General features: G+C 48.0%; 1 protein-coding gene across 1 annotated transcript in view; it reads right to left on the bottom strand.

The window, feature by feature from the left end:
* LOC141106673 (rap1 GTPase-activating protein 1-like) overlaps positions 1-16,287 on the bottom strand; it is a 165,887-nt gene that overhangs the window by 8,410 nt on the left and 141,190 nt on the right. Inside the window, exon 12 of the mRNA XM_073597613.1 lies at positions 1,085-1,214. Coding sequence (XP_073453714.1) covers positions 1,085-1,214 — 130 coding nt within the window. The remainder of the gene's footprint in view (positions 1-1,084; positions 1,215-16,287) is intronic.

Genomic DNA, 16,287 nt, shown 5'->3' on the forward strand with positions numbered 1-16,287 from the left:
TCTCCTGCAGCCCCAAGCCTGTGACAGTTGTCCTCATCATTGCTCATCAAGTCAAATTGGGCATTCCATAAATTCCATACCCTATCCAAGTTGTTTTCCCCAATAAAACAACAAAAACAAGTTCTTGGACTGTTTCCTTGTCTCTGAATGAGAGTCAAAAATGTGTGTTGCCTGGCCATGCAGAAATTGGGGGACCCAAAATCTAGTGGCTGATGCGGGGGGTAGCGCTACAGTGGCAAATAACAGCATTGATGTAATTCCATTCCGTGACTCAAAAACCTGGACTTAACAAAAAATAATTAGTGTTGTAAAAGCGTCTCTTCAGTCATTTTTTCAACTTTCTATCTATTAAATCTTTTGTCCTTGTTGTTTTAACTTTAGATAGTAAAACATTTTTTTTTCTGCCAGTAAATACCTTATACAGCCCACTTCCTGTTTCTTGTCTTGTCATTAGCCTAGGCTTATGACATCATGCACAGCTCTCTCACTCCTGTGAGAGTTTGCCAGAAAGGGAGGGGGGGATGAGTCATAAGAGGGCCAATGAAAGCTGCAGGGCTGCAAAGTTTGAGGTGTGCCTCTGTGTGTCTGTGTAAATGCAGGAAGTGAAGAGTCAGCAGCTTCAGTTGCCCACAGTTAAAATGGCTGCAGCCAGACTTAGTAGAGGGAGATTTCTGCAGCATATTTGGCAAGCGCAGAATTACAGTATATATAAAATAACATGCAAAGTGGTTGGAGGGAAGCTTCAGAATGGCAAAGATGTTTTTATTACAAATTATGTGAGCAGACTGCAGTTCCTCTTTAATCTCTGCTATTCCCTGAAGAAAAAAAAAAAAAAAAAAACAGCCCAGGCTTTATATATCTGCAACAAATGTAGCTGGATTATTTTGGCAAAAATATTAATTTCCTAATGGCTCCCTGTCCTAGTGGATCTACAAAAATTGGCCTTCTTGCTTCTTGTGAAACCTGCCATTGGCCTTGTAGTGGCTTCTGCTAGACCTTTACCTACAACACTACTAAGGGACAATACTCACTGTATTATGTGGCATTCAAAAAACTAAGAAACAATGTTACAAACTATACTGACCTGCTGAGTGTCCCCCGGGGTATACGGAAGTTTTGTTGACACGTGGAACATGATCTCATGACCCCGGAACATGGTGTACACAGACTCTGTTCCCGTCTGACCTTGGGACACGTCCAGACCCCCACGGAACCTGCACAAGATGAAGACGATTAAAAGGTCAGCGCACACAGAGGTGATACATTTTTGGTTCATGCTGGAGAGTTTAGATACTTAAAGTGATACTTAAGTCTTGTTTTGTTTTCTCCCTTCGCCTTTCAGGACAGCACGTTGGAGAGAGTGTGAAGCCTTGAAGCCTTGCGGCTTCACTTCGTGGTTCCCTACTGTGCATGCGCAAGTCGCGCTGCGCAATCCGAATGGTCCCTGCTGTCTCTGGGACCCGTGCGTCACCCGGCAGACAGGAGGGGGGGGGGACAGGAAGTGGCGTAGGTCACCGCGATTACCGCGGTGATCTATGCCCGGAAGGTGGTGCAAATACCTGTCTTATACAGGTATCTGCTACCCCCTGAAAGGTGCCAAATGTGACACGGGAGGGGGGGAGGGTTCCGAAAAGCGGAAGTTCCATTTTTGTGTGGACCTCCGCTTTAAAATCAGCTGCTTCCACCAAGCCATCAGTTTTAGTGTTTCCTCTGCCATGGTGGAAGCACTGCTGGGGAACCAGAGGGGCTGCGCTCTCTCCAAGGAAGGGGTTTTTGGCAGTACCTTTGTTGTTTCTGTATCAGACCAGCCCAGCTCCCTCCCGCACGAGAGGGGGGGGTTGCTACTGTGCCCGTTCCTTCGCTGGCTCACAGGAGTAAGGGTCCGCTGGTGGTTGTCCTCCTCGGGTGCTCGGGGGGCCACAGGTGTGCTCAGATGGAGCGTCTATGCCAAGTCTCTGTATATTTGCGCCAAGTCCCGGATGGCGGGTGACGTCATTGCAGGGGGTGGAGACTTCCGGCGGGGCATAGCAGCACGTGGTTCCGGCTGCTGGAATGCAGGAGGAAGGGGCGGGTCATCTGGTTGGGACTTCCTTCTGCTCCTGAGCGATGGACGACAGAGGAGCTACATTTAAGGAACACACAGGCGGCTGCTGCTCGGAATGGAGGAGACAGAGTCGTCTGCAGCGATGACGGATGCAGGCGCCCAGGTTCCCGGCCAGGCCCAGGTAGGAGAGGTGCAGAGGCACCTCTTTCCTTTCTTCACTGGGTGGTTGTTTTGTTTGATGTGATGGTAGAGCCTGCAGCTGTCTGCTAGGATGACATTTTCCGTTAGCAGTTCAGCATGAAGGGAGACTCTGGGGCATAGTGGGAAGTATGCTTTGGGCACTGTTTTTCTTGTCTCTCTGTTGCAGTAGTATCTCCCCCTAATAGAATAGGGGTTGTTTCTGTCTTACACAAAGCCACCGCCAAAACACAGAGAACCGCAAGAAGAAAATGCCCTTCATGCAAAAACCCATTAAGGGACTCATGGCCCAAGCCGCTTTGCAGATCTTTCATTTCTGGTTTAGTAAGGGAAGAGTCCACACAGGAGTGTAAGGAGCTCTTTTCCTCAGTGAGAAAGGAATTAGCAGAGACCCTAGGGACAGTACGGTCCCTTATGAAAAAACAGGGCCAGAGTTCCAGCCAGGAACAGAGTTCCCAGTCCAGTCTTCCTCCTACCACTTCAAGACTAATTGAAAGTGAATCAGAGGAAGAGAAAGAGAGTATTCCCCCCTCAACAATTGACTCTGAGGAAGATGAGGGGGAAGAGGAGACGAGAACGTCTAGATACAAACTAACGCTAGAAGAAGTGAATGATTTACTAAAAGCGGTCTATACCACTTTGGAAATTCAAGAAGAGAAAGCCCAGCTGTCATTATATGACAAAAATGTACCAGGGGCTAGAGGAGACAAAACATAGAGTTTTTCCTCTCCATAAAGTTCTGACCGATACAATTAGGAAGGAATGGAAGGATCCAGAAAAAGGACAGTTTTTTCTAGAGCCCTCAAAAGGAGGTTTCCTTTTGAGGAGGATGAAGCGTTGGTATGGAATAAAAGACCTAAAATTGATGCCGCCTTCTCCCAAGTGTCTAGACGGACTGATCTAGCATTTGAGGACATGGGCGTACTTAAAGACGCCATGGACAAAAGAGCAGATGCACTTTTAAAGAAAGCCTGGGACTCGTCCTTATCTAACCTTAAACTGGTGATGGCCGCTACAGTAGTAGCCAGAAATATGGAATGCTGGTTGGAACAACTTAAAGGCCATGTGGTAGCAGGCACCTTTAGGAAAGATAAAAATAAATATGGATGAAGAGACTTGACTCATATAGTAATGTTCAATGCCTATAGGTTGTAAACCATAGGTTAAAGGTGACTGCACTCCAACCCCATAAGTAAACAGCGAAAAGTATCCCAAACAGGTGGGGAAAAAAAAGAAAAGCAGGGCTAAATGGAGAAGCAGTGACCAGGTTTGAATAGAAAAATTTAACAATTTATTGACATGAACACATATTAGCAGGTAGCAGGGTAATGACCCAATACAGTACTGTTATAATAAAAATGACGCCGACCACCTGTGAAGGTAGATCTGCCGCGTCCACAGACAGGGGGAACAAACTGACAAAATACAGAAAACATAAAACAAAACAAAAACCAGCGTCCGGACGCAAAATAAGTTGATGTCAGTCCTGTGGTGCAATGGGACATGAGGGAGCAAATGCTCTGTGGGTTACAGGGCTGACATCAATCCCAGAGGTGGAGGGGCACGGGGAGGAGGGAAGGGGAGGGGAAGGAGGAGGGGGGGCTGACTAGAGGCTGTAAAAAGATGTTAGGAAAGTCCAGCAAGCATCTGAAAGTTGATGATAGTATCAAAGCTGGTTAACCTACTGATGTACATCAGACAGTATGTCCATATATTCTATCACCACGGGACATATAGTACCTGGGTGTCCTGCTGTGTGGAAAATACATCACATTCGTTGCAGCAAGTTTGTAGGAGGAGGACTCGGATCATGTGACCATCGGTCACTGAGGAGGAATAGAGCAGGGGAACGCTGAGACTACATACTACAACGACCAGCTGACTTGCTGAGCCTCTCCGAAATACCGGACTTCGTGCATTTGGCACTCAGCGCAACGACCCCAAATATCATACAGTGATGTAGTGATTCCACGCGGAGGACGCCAGTTCCCTTACACGCACGATGATATCCGTATGAGAGGGTAAAGTAACCTGGTCTTTCTAATGCCTTGTCCACATAGCCTGGAGTATTGAACTGTTCACCAGCTGATATCTGTTTCCTACAAACTTGCTGCAACGAATGTGATGTATTTTCCACACAGCAGGACACCCAGGTACTATATGTCCCGTGGTGATAGAATATATGGACATACTGTCTGATGTACATCAGTAGGTTAACCAGCTTTGACACCATCATCAACTTTCAGATGCTTGCTGGACTTTCCTAACATCTTTTTACAGCCTCTAGTCAGCCCCCCCTCCTCCTTCCCCTCCCCTTCCCTCCTCCCCGTGCCCCTCCACCTCTGGGATTGATGTCAGCCCTGTAACCCACAGAGCATTTGCTCCCTCATGTCCCATTGCACCACAGGACTGACATCAACTTATTTTGCGTCCGGACGCTGGTTTTTGTTTTGTTTTATGTTTTCTGTATTTTGTCAGTTTGTTCCCCCTGTCTGTGGACGCGGCAGATCTACCTTCACAGGTGGTCGGCGTCATTTTTATTATAACAGTACTGTATTGGGTCATTACCCTGCTACCTGCTAATATGTGTTCACGTCAATAAATTGTTAAATTTTTCTATTCAAACCTGGTCACTGCTTCTCCATTTAGCCCTGCTTTTCTTTTTTTTTCCCCACCTGTTTGGGATACTTTTCGCCGACCTTTAGGAAAGATTTGCTAGAGTCCTTCCCTACCCTTTTTAGAGTGGTCAAATACATGGCAGACGCCTCGGCGGAATCCATTACAATGTCGGCCTGGTCTTCAGCCCTAGTTAATTCAGCTAGGAGGGCTCTTTGGCTTAAGACCTGATCAGGGGACTCCGCCTTAAAGGTAAAGTTGTGCGGAATTCCCTTTATAGGAGATCTGATGTTTGGACCAGAATTAGAAACTGTCCTTGATAGAACGGCCGACAAGAAGAAAGCCTTTCCGCAGAAAAAGAAAGTGGTGCAGCAAAGGAAGAATTTTCGTCCTTTTCAGCAAGCCCATAAAGAAAAAGATCAGACCCAGAAAAGACCCTGGAATCCTCAAAAGGGAAGAGGCATAGGAGACCCTTTTAGACCCCCCGAGCAAACCTCAAAAAAGCAATGACGACCATCTACCTGTAGGCAGGAGGTTGCAGGCTTTCCTGCCAGGTTGGGAAAAAGCAACAAAAAGCCTGTGTGTTCTGAATCTAATCAGTCAAGGATATCAGCTAGAATTCTCACAGACACTCCCAAGTCGGTTTTACGTTACAAACTATCCAAGGGATCAGGAAAAAGCCCGGGGATAACGTCTCTTCTGAGAGAACTGATGCAACAGGGTGTTATTTCCCAAGCCCCAAAGGACCAAGAAAGGAGGGGTTTTTACTCCCACATTTTCTTGATCGAAAAACCATCTGGGAAATTTCGCCTGATTTTCAACCTGAAGATTCTGAACCAATCTATAAAGTACAAAAGGTTCCAGATGGATGCGATTTTCTCTGTGAAAAATTTACTCATCCCCAACTGTTACATGGCATCCATCGACCTGAGGGATGCTTATCTCCATACACCAATTGCAGCTACATTGCAGAAGTTCCTGCGACAAGCAGTTAATTTGAGGGGGGTGGGGGTGGGCAGGTTCAGTTCAGGGTGCTGCCCTTCGGCCTTTCCTCCTCTCCCAGAGTGTTCACGAAAGTGATGGCGGAGGCTCTGGAGTCCCTGAGACTGAGGGGGATCTCCATAGTACCATATCTGGACGATCTACTTCTGTTCACAGAAGCAAATGATCAGGTAGTGATCAATCTGCAAGTAACCTAGGGACATCTAAACAGCCTAGGTTGGCTTCTGAATCTCCAGAAATCAAATCTGATACCATCATCGAGTGAGGTTTCTGGGATACAAAATATATTCAGTAGAACAAAGAATCTTCCTCCCACGGGAGAAGGTAGAAAAAATGCAGTTGGCTCTAAGAACACTTCAAACCAACACGGAGGTTTCAGTAAGGGAAGCCATGTCAGTTTTAGGTCTGTTAACCGCAGCAATCCCTTCAGTGCAGTGGGCTAGGCTACATGCTCGACATCTGCAGGCAGTCATTCTACTGAATTGGACACACCAGGAACCACTGGAAAAGAAGTTCAAAATGGGAAAAGGTCACTTTGGTGGTGGAGAGACCAAAGGAACATCTCAAAAGGACTCCCATGGACTTTTCCAGTAACACGAAGAGTAACGACAGATGCGAGCACATGGGGGTGGGGAGCTCACCTCGAAGAGCAGACAATACAGGGAGTTTGGTCCAAGCCAGAGGCAGGAAGGTCCTCAAATTGGAGGGAATTAAAGGCTGTCCATCTAAGCCTCCTATTCTTCCAGCAGGCCCTAAAAGAACAGCATGTCCAAGTGTTGTCGGACAACATGACGGCAGTATTATACCTAACAAAGCAGGGGGGCACAAGGAGCAAGATCCTGATGGAACTAGCTCATCAAATACTGAGTTGGGCAGAGAACACTTTGGCCTCACTGTCCGCAGTCTACCTGAAAGGCATGGAAAACACCCTAGCAGACCTTTTTGGCAGAAGGGAAGTAAGGGAGGCAGAATGGTCGTTAAACCAAGAGTTATTCAAGACGGTCACAGAGAGTTGGGGGCCTTCCTCAGGTGGACCTCTTTGCAAACCAAATAAATGCAAAAACATCAGCCTTCTTCTCTCTCCAGAGACAGGATTGAGCATTGGGAGTAGACGCATTAGCTCACAAATGGGACTTGCCCCATCTTGCGCTTTCCCCCCGTTTCAGCTAATACCAAGAGCGTTGGCAAAATTCAGAACAGAGTCCACAGATCTGATCCTAATTGCTTCATATTGGCCAAAGAGACCCTGGTTCTCAACCCTATTGAATCTCTCAACAAAACCTCCCTGCAGATTACCAATCAGGGAGGACCTTCTGGGTCAGGGTCAGATGCTCCATCCAGATCCAGCGTACCTCAATCTAACTGCCTGGTTTCTGAAGAAGAAATTTAAAGTAAAGGGAGCTATCAGAAAAACTTTTTTTTTTCAAGGTTTTTATTGAGTTTTACAGCTTTACAAAGTATATGTAACATACATCTCAATCCGTGAGTTTACAAACTTATAGCATATATGCAGTGTTCAAAATAGTACGTTCACAGACGGACGTTATGCCCCGTACACACAGTCGGACTTTCCGGCATACTTGGTCCGGCAGATCAGAGTGTGCCGGACAATCCGCCCGTGTGTAGGCTCCGGCGGACTTTTCCGGCGGACTTTTTCCCAAAAGCCCGCCGGACCTAGATTTGAAACAAGTTTTAAATCTTTCCATCAGACTCAGTTTTAGGCGGAAAGTCCGCTCGTCTGTGTGCTGGTCCAACGGAAAGCCCGCTCGTGTGTATGCTGGTCCAACGGACCAGATACGACGCGAGGGCAGGGTATTGCATCTCGCGCTCGCTTCAATAGGAAAAACAAATTTTCCTATTGCGGCGAGCGCGGGGCATACCAGGCCCTTAGGTCTGGTATGGATTATAAAGGGAACCCCCTACGCCGAAAAAACGGCATGGGTTCCCCCCTAAAATTCATACCAGACCCCGATCCGAGCACGCAGCCTGGCCGGTCAGGAAAGGGGGTGGGGACGAGCGAGCGCCCCCCCCCTCCTGAACCGTACCAGGCCGCATGCCCTCAACATGGGGGGGTGGGTGCTTTGGGGGAGGGGGGGCCCTGCGGGCCCCCCCCCCCCAAAGCACCTTGTCCCCATGTTGATAAGGACAAGGGCCTCTTCCCGACAACCCTGGCCGTTGGTTGTCGGGGTCTGCAGGCGGGGGGCTTATCGGAATCCGGGAGCCCCCTATAATAACGGGGCCCCCAGATCCCGGCCCCCCACCCTATGTGAATGAGTATGGGGTACATGGTACCCCTACCCATTCACCTAGGGAAAAAGTGTAAATAATAAAACACTACACAGGTTTTTTAAATATTTTATTAAACAGCTCCGGGGGGGGGATATTCGTCCGGCTTCGGGGGTCTCTTTCGGCTTCGGGGGGCCCTCCGGTTCATCTTCTCCCGGCGTCCGGTTGGTTCTTCTCCGCTCTCTTCTCCCGGTGTTCCAGTTCTTCGGCCGGCTCCTCCGCTGTCTTCAGGTAGCTCTCTTGCCAGCAGAGGTCCGGACTTCTAGGCTTCTTGTCTTGTCTTCTCTTCTCTTCTCTTCTCTTCCCCAGATGTTGACACGACGCTCTCTCCGGCTGGACTGCTCTCTGAGGGCTGCGTTGTGACTTATATAGGAGACCCCGCCCCCTTATGATGTCACAGTCCCTGGGCCACGCCCTACATGTTTCGTCATTAGTAGACGTCTTCAAAGGGGCCCCTTTGAAGACGTCTACTAATGACGAAACATGTAGGGCATGGCTACGTTGTAAGCCGTCACGATTGCCCCATGTTATGCATGGGTTATTACGATTCTTATATGCCGGCTTGTTTTTAATTGTATTTTTACCTCACGGAGCGTGCACTCTCCGTTGCAGTCTGTACTTTTATTGAATAAATTCCGAAACTTTTTACACTATTGGAGCTCCGCTCTTTTGCTTTTTCCTTTGCCACACTGGGAGCAAGAGAGCTTTCCTTCCCCCCTCTCCAGGCGTTTCACTTGGACCAGCCCGGATCGGAGAAAACATATCTGACAGCTGCTGGGGAGATCTTCTCATTACACGGTCCCTGCAGAGGGCAAAAATCTGCATGCCTGATAGACCCTGCCAAGGAGGGGGTCCAACACGGAGGGTAAGAGTCCACCTTTATCACTTTCTCACTTATTGGAGTCACCATCAGTGGATTTGCACCATCCTGCACATCTCTCTCCTTTGTCAATCCACTCATAGGGGGATTAGTTGCTGCTGAGCTGTATAGTGGATGGAAGCTTTTTTTCACTGATGAACTTTTTATGTTTGAACCCATGGACTGAGTTTGTTTGATTTTCAGATTTTCACGCTATTAATATCATTGTTCTTCACATGTACACATTTTTTGTTTCTTCTTTGAGTTTTTATGTTTTGCACTTATATATTTCTACCACTCATGGAGTCATTTACTTGCTCTCAGTAGATTGGGGTTTTTACTACCACCCACATGTATTCACATCTATGTGTGTATTTTCATATAATTAGCGCACTTTATTTATTTTTTATTTTTCATGGTATACACAGATATTGGTGTATTTTGTGTGCAGCTTTTACCTTTGACCTTTTTTGCTCTGCAGCGCAGTTTTTCTTTTAATTTTTGAACCTTTATAATCCATACCAGACCTAAGCGCCTGGTATGACCCGCGACGGGGCTCGCAAGGTGTCAATCTCGCCGATAAAAGCGGCAAGATTGACATCCTCTTCCAGTCCCGTCGTACCTGAGTCACGTTCAAAATGAACGGACTTGTCCGTGTGTGGGCAAGTCCGTTCATTCTGAAAGTCCGCCGGAACTCCGACGAAAGTCCGTTGGAAAGACGGGCGGACTTAGCCCGCCGCAATAGTCCGGGCGTGTGTGGGCAAGTCCGACGTTTTAAAGTCCGGCGCACCTGGCGGACAAAGTCCGTCAAAAAGTGTGCCGGACCAAGTAGGACAGAAAGTCCGACCGTGTGTACGCGGCATTAGTCAAGTAACTGTAATGCGAGAAAATGTAGTTCAATAATTAATAATTAGAATTCCCGAACCTAGAGCAGTAGAATTGTGCTGAGATGTTGCTTCTAGAAGGGGAGGTCTGCAGGGAGTCCACGGTCACATCAGGAAATGGTACGTGAAGAGACCCCGAGTCCATTCACCCCTAAAGGGATCATCTCTGTGAATGGGTCGGGAACGAAAGTTGTTAGATAAGTGGTACCATTGACTAATGAGTAATGTGGGTTCTGAATCGGTTCCACTGAGTGACCTGGTTCGTTGCAGACGAGTGTTGGGAAAGACAGTTTGTCTGGGGTAATTATACGCCTGTGTCACATGTGTGTAAGATGAGAGAGTATGCTCAAGAGAATAAGTGTCCATTCTGTCTGTGAGAAGGGAGAGGGTAGGGACCTAACTGAGACGGGGAGAGGGGAGTAGGAAGGACCAGGGGGTAGGCGGCTCTGCGGAGTCAGGGAGTTAGGATTGTAATACATATGCGCTCAGTGAGTAGTGTGTGGGGAAGGGGCAGGTTGGGTGGTTTGCGTGGGTGATTGACGGAAATGTAGCCAGCTTGCCCAGGTAGTGTTAAATTTGGTAGGGTTGTCGTTGGCCTGGCAGATAAGATTCTCCATCTCTGCTATTTTATCTACCCTCCGGATCCAGTCTTGAACCCTGGGGGGTGACGTATTCCTCCAAAGGGCGGGGATGCATAGATTAGCTGCATTGATTAGATGTATGGTAATCGATTTTTTGTAAGTTCCTGGGGAGACAGGAGTGTGATGAAGTAGGTATCTTTCGGGTGTGAATGCCGGTGAATAAGTGGATATTTGGGTAATTAACCGGTGGATTGCCTGCCAGAATGGCTGAATGAGGCTGCAATTCCACCAAATGTGCAGTAGAGTGCCCTTGGCAGAACCACACCTCCAACAGGTTGGGGGGATGGAGGGGTGAAAGTGGTGAACTCTGTCGGGTGTTCTGTACCACTTAGAGAACACTTTATATCTGTTTTCTTGTGTTGAGACATTTATAGAGCCCTTATGCATGAGGGTGAAGATGGAATCCCATTCCTGCGATTCCCATTGCTTTACTAGTTTGTCATTTTTGACTATGTGCTGTGAGAACAAGAGAGAGTAGGTGGCGGATATGAGATGGCCCTGGGGTTCAGTGTCTTGGCAAATTAGTTCCAATGGGGTGTGGTCTCTGCTGTAAGGGGAATCCCTGCTATGTGTTTGAAGAAAATGTCTCAATTGCAGGTATTTAAAGAAAGGTAAGTGGAGGTTAGAAAGTGTCGAGTCAAGTTCCGCATGAGAGAGTAGTGAGCCATTGCGAAAACAGCTGTGGGCCCTTACCAGGGTGGTGGCCGTGTCTTGGGTAGGGTCTTTATGCACTAGACCTGGGGGGAATTCTGGGTTGTTATTTAGTGGAGTCATAGGACCCGGTGCTGGAAGCATGTGAAGTGTTTTGCAAACCCTTTTGAAGATTGCAAGGGTGGCGCCAATGGAAGGGTGGGACAAGAAAGTTTCTGGGATGTGTCTACTATCGACCCATGGGGAGTTAACGATCGGAAGACTCGCAAATGAGTATTCTAATTCTAACCAGTCTTTGGCCTGACGGTGTTTGTGCCAGTCTACCATTCTAGTTAAGTGGCAGGCCCAATGGTATTTTTTGAGATCTGGAAGTCCCAGGCCTCCTATTCGTTTGGGAAGGACTAATCTGTCCCAACTAAGTCTCGGTTGTTTCGATGCCCATATGAAGGACCTGCAAATGCGTTTGTATGATGAGAAGAATGTGGGAGGTAACCTTATTGGTATGGCTTGAAGAAGGTAAAGGATTCTGGGCAAAACGTTCATCTTCAGTATAGCGATCCTACCCAGCCAAGAGAAGGATCCCAGATGCCATTTCTGAAGATCTCCTTGGATGGACAAGATCATGGGTGCGAAGTTACTGGCGTATAGGTTTTTCAGGTCTGAGGTGATTTTGATTCCGAGGTAAGAAATGGCCAACGGCTCCCAGTCGAAGGGGAAGTTAAGTTTACAGAGATTTACCATGTCAGAGGATAGGGTAATATTGAGGGCTTTGGATTTGTCGAAGTTGATTCTCAAGTTAGAGAGGGTTTTGAAGAATTCGAATTCTTTTAGAAGGTTGGGGATGGTTGTGATGTGGTCAGTCAGGAACAGTAGTATATCGTCCGCCTATGCGGCTAATTTGTATGATTTGTGGTGCATGTCAACACCTTTGGTAGTGGGGTTATCCCTCAATTTGCGGAGCATGGGTTCAAAGGTTAGTATAAATATAAGCGGGGACAGGGGGCACCCTTGACGGGTTCCATTGGAGACAGAGAAGGCGTCCGACAGCGTGCCGTTAATTCTTAACCTGGCTGTTGGGGAGGCATAGAGGGCCAAGATCATTGTGAGCATGCGCGGAGGCAAGCCTATTGCCTGAAGGGTGGCCTCCATGTAGTCCCAGGCTACCCTGTCAAACGCCTTCTCTGAATCCAGCGAAAGAAAGAACCCTTTGGTGGACGTTTTTGTGAGCCAGTGGTGTATGTTCAGCGCCTTAGTGGTGTTGTCCCTAGCCTCACGGCCGGGGACAAAGCCAACCTGTTCTAGTGAAATTAAAGATGGTATGAAGGGTAGGATTCGGTTAGCTAATGCTTTCGCATATAGCTTGAGGTCCACGTTAAGCAGAGAGATGGGGCGGTAGTTTGTCACTTGAGTGGGATCCTTATCTTTTTTGGGGATGAGTGTAATGTGGGCTGTGAGCATTTCATTGTGCGAGTGTGTTGAGGGGGATAGAGCATTGAGAGCTTTCGCTAGGTGTGGAAGGAGGGTGGAAGGGAAGGATTTATAGTAGCAGGTCGAAAGGCCATCAGGGACAGGGCTTTTACCTGTTTTCATTTGTCGTAGTGCTACAAGGAGTTCATCTGTTGAAAGTGGGGTGTCTAGTGATTGAGCGTCTTCTGTGGAGAGAGGTTGTGGTCCGTATTGTTTAAGAAAATTTAGGAGAGTGGTTTTCCGGTTAATCAAATCGTCGGCGTGATGGGACGGGGTCAAATTGTACAATTTGGTGAAATATTGAACAAATTGCGTTGAGATATCCTCATTTTTAGAAAACGATTCACCAGCTGAGTTGGAGATTTTATGAATAGTATGTGAAGCCTTTTTGGATTGTAGTGCCCTCGCTAATAATTTGCTGGATTTGTTCCCGAATTCATAAAATAGTTTTTGTGTCAGCATGAATTTGCGTTTCAACGATTTGTTAAGTACATCTAAAAGCTCCTCTCTCGCCCGTGTCAACTCGGTTAGTAAAGCAGAAGTGACGGAGGCTTTGTGTGCCTGTTCGAGCGCGTGTATACGCGCGGTTAGTTCGGCTATGCGTGCGCGGTTAAGTTTGTTGCGGTTAGCGGCGATAGAAAGGAGCTCGCCCCTAATGACACATTTATGCGCATTCCATGCGGTCAGCGGTGTGACGTCAGGAGTGTCATTGTTGGCAAAGAAGTCAGTTAGGCATTTGGACAGTCTATTTATGTTAAGTTCATCCGTCAGTAGGGAACTATCGAGACGCCAAATACGCATGTTTGTGTTCTTGGTCGGTAATTGTAAGGTCATAGAGATAGGGTTGTGATCTGATAGTAGGGACGGTTCTATGGTAGCTTTCATGAGATTGGTCAAGTCATTCTGAGAGAGGAAGAAGTGGTCCAATCTGGAATACTTGTCGTGCGGCGGTGAGAAATACGTGTAGTCCCTTTACTTGGGGTGCATGGTGCGCCACGTATCATGGAGGAGTAGGTTACTGAATTGTAGTTTAATGGCCCTTAAGGCCCTGTAGGTGATAAAGGAAGACCCGTTTGAGGTGTCTATCGATGGGGTCAGTGGGACATTGAAATCACCGCCGACGACAAGGGTACCAACTTGGAAGCTAGCCAGCAATTGCAGAGTCGTTTTGTAAAAGGAGACTTGGCCCGTGTTGGGAGCGTAAATGTTAGCAATGGTGTAGGGCAGCTGATGGAGAGTGCCTTTTAAAAATAGGTATCTTCCATGTGGGTCTTTTAACGTGTCTGTGATCAGGAATGGACACTGATTGGAAATAAGGGTTGTGACCCCTTTAGATTTCGCCTCTATGTTGGAGGCGTGAATTATCGTGGGAAAGTAACGGCTATGCAATTTAGGAATGGAATCTGTGCGGAAGTGTGTTTCCTGGATTAGCACTATGTGTGCTTTGGATTGTTTGAGGGATGTTAGTAATTGGGACCTTTTTTCAGGGGTATTTAGACCTCTTATGTTGATCGAGTATAGTTTGAGTGATTGTGATATCTGTGGCGTGACTCCCTGGGTGGAATTAAAGTCTGTTATGGCCGCCGTCGTAGGGTGGGGGGAGGAGGAAGAAGGGGTAGGTGTGCAGTGGGGTACGTCTGAGGAGTAGAGCTAGTTTGTTTGGCAAACGCGGGTTAGGTGAGGGGAGTACCGAAGAGGTGTGGAGCTGTGCGTCCACTTGCCTCCCAAATTATAGATCGGTTGGGTACAGGTCTTGTGTGGGGCGTCGTATCCTTTGAGGGAGACGTCGACCCGACGCAAGCCTGAGTGGGGGTTGACCAAAACCGGGCGATTGAGAGGGTGAGGAGGATAAGTGATAAGAGTAAGAGCAAAGCCCTCCGCCACAGGATAACCTGTAGCTGATTACTGAGGTGCAAGTAATAAATGTGCTGGTCAAGGTTGCAAGGTGCATACTATGGGGTGGTATTGCAGGTTCAGCAGTCTACATTGGAGCCTAATGTGGTTAGAATTAGGCGGCTTATCTAAACAAGAAAACAATACAACTATATGACAGAGAGAGGCCCTTAGGTAAGGTAACTTCCAGTGCTAGGTGGTAGGGGCATTGGGGTTCAAGCACAGCAGAGGAGAGACGGCTGGCGTCCGGGTCCAATCGTGCAGTGCACCAGACCACTCCTGTAAGGGAGTGAGGCGGTGACGAGGGGGGTGGGGCCAAGGGTAGCTACTGGAAATGACCCCCCCCCAGGGGCTGGCACAATCTGAACCAAGAAGAAACTGATCTGTAACCTTATGCCTCTGTTAGGTGCATAAACTAAGTAGAAGAGGGAATCTGGAACCGGAGCAGGTGAACATTGGCGGTAGTGAGAGCACCGCAATATGAAGTCTCTTATAATCAAAAACGAAAAGGTAAAAGGACCATTAAACAATAAACAATAAAACCATGAGATGGGTACACCGGCCAGTTCATATTCCTGTATGTGATGGTGTTGATCACGGCATCCTGGCAGGGTCAGCAGTCCGTTGACGTGCAGGTGAAGGGCAGAGTTTTTCATTGTGCGACGCCTCTGGGGCAGCTGGTAGGAGGGTGCCGGAGTTTTGACCGTGGTGATGTTGGAGTCGCCAGTCGGGTAACAGCTGTGCTTGCCAGTGGATAAGTATGCAGTATCCAGGGTCGAAGTGATGTGCTCGTTCGGTGATTGCGGCTTGTCATATCGGTGTTTGAGCGTGCGGTGTCTGGTTGCGTGTGAGCACGTTGGGGTATGGGCGGAGTGCGGCGACGCAGTGCAGTGTGGGTGTTGTAGTTGTGGGCATGGACTTCCAGCTGAAGTCAGGCGATAGTAGGCAGGAACAACTGACATCCGAACTAAGGCTTGAGTTATGTGGGCGTTGATTGGGCAAGGTCTGAAGGCGGTCGAGCAGTGACACATCATTGGCGCTGAGTTGAAGATAAAGGAGCCCACCAGCCAGGAGAACCGGCTGATATGTCCTGCTCACGTTCCAGTTTGACCTTCCAAGATAGTTCCCACATAAAAGAAAAAGGTGTAAAAAATAGAAAATTAACAATAAAAGTTAATTGGAACCAAACTTGTGAGCCATGTCAATTGCCTCGGGTATTGTAGTCAGTGCATTCCATCATCCAAGAGGACAAGGCTACTTAGACATGCCTGTTACGGCCCCTGCGCGGGCCCCGGGATCTAGGGGAGACGTCGTGGCTGGTGGCACGGTAGTGTAAACGGTGTGCCGTGTAACTTCTGCGAATGGAGGGAGAACGTCTCCGGCTGGGCAGAGGTGCTTGCGTCTCCATGGGGTCTTCTCTAGCCATCCTGCTTGCGTGATTGCGGGGGCGAAAGGCTGCGTACCAGTTGGGTACTGGTATCAAGGGGATGCCGAGGGTGGCACAGAAATGTGGAAGATCTTCAGGGACCTTGAGGATTGCTGTGCGTCCATGTGTGGAGGCGGAGAGACAGAAGGGAAACTTCCACTTGTACATTATCTGTCTATCCCCCAAGGTCTCTAACAGGGGTTTCAGGTCTCGCCTGTGCTGGAGTGTAATACCGGAGAGATCCTGGTAGATTTGTACCTGTGCACCTTCGTGTAATATCTGTGGTCTGCCCCGCGCCATTTTGAGGATTTCTTCTTTAA

Source organism: Aquarana catesbeiana, linkage group LG08 (genome assembly GCF_042186555.1).
Source record: "Aquarana catesbeiana isolate 2022-GZ linkage group LG08, ASM4218655v1, whole genome shotgun sequence".
In the NCBI taxonomy this organism is placed as follows: domain Eukaryota; kingdom Metazoa; phylum Chordata; class Amphibia; order Anura; family Ranidae; genus Aquarana; species Aquarana catesbeiana.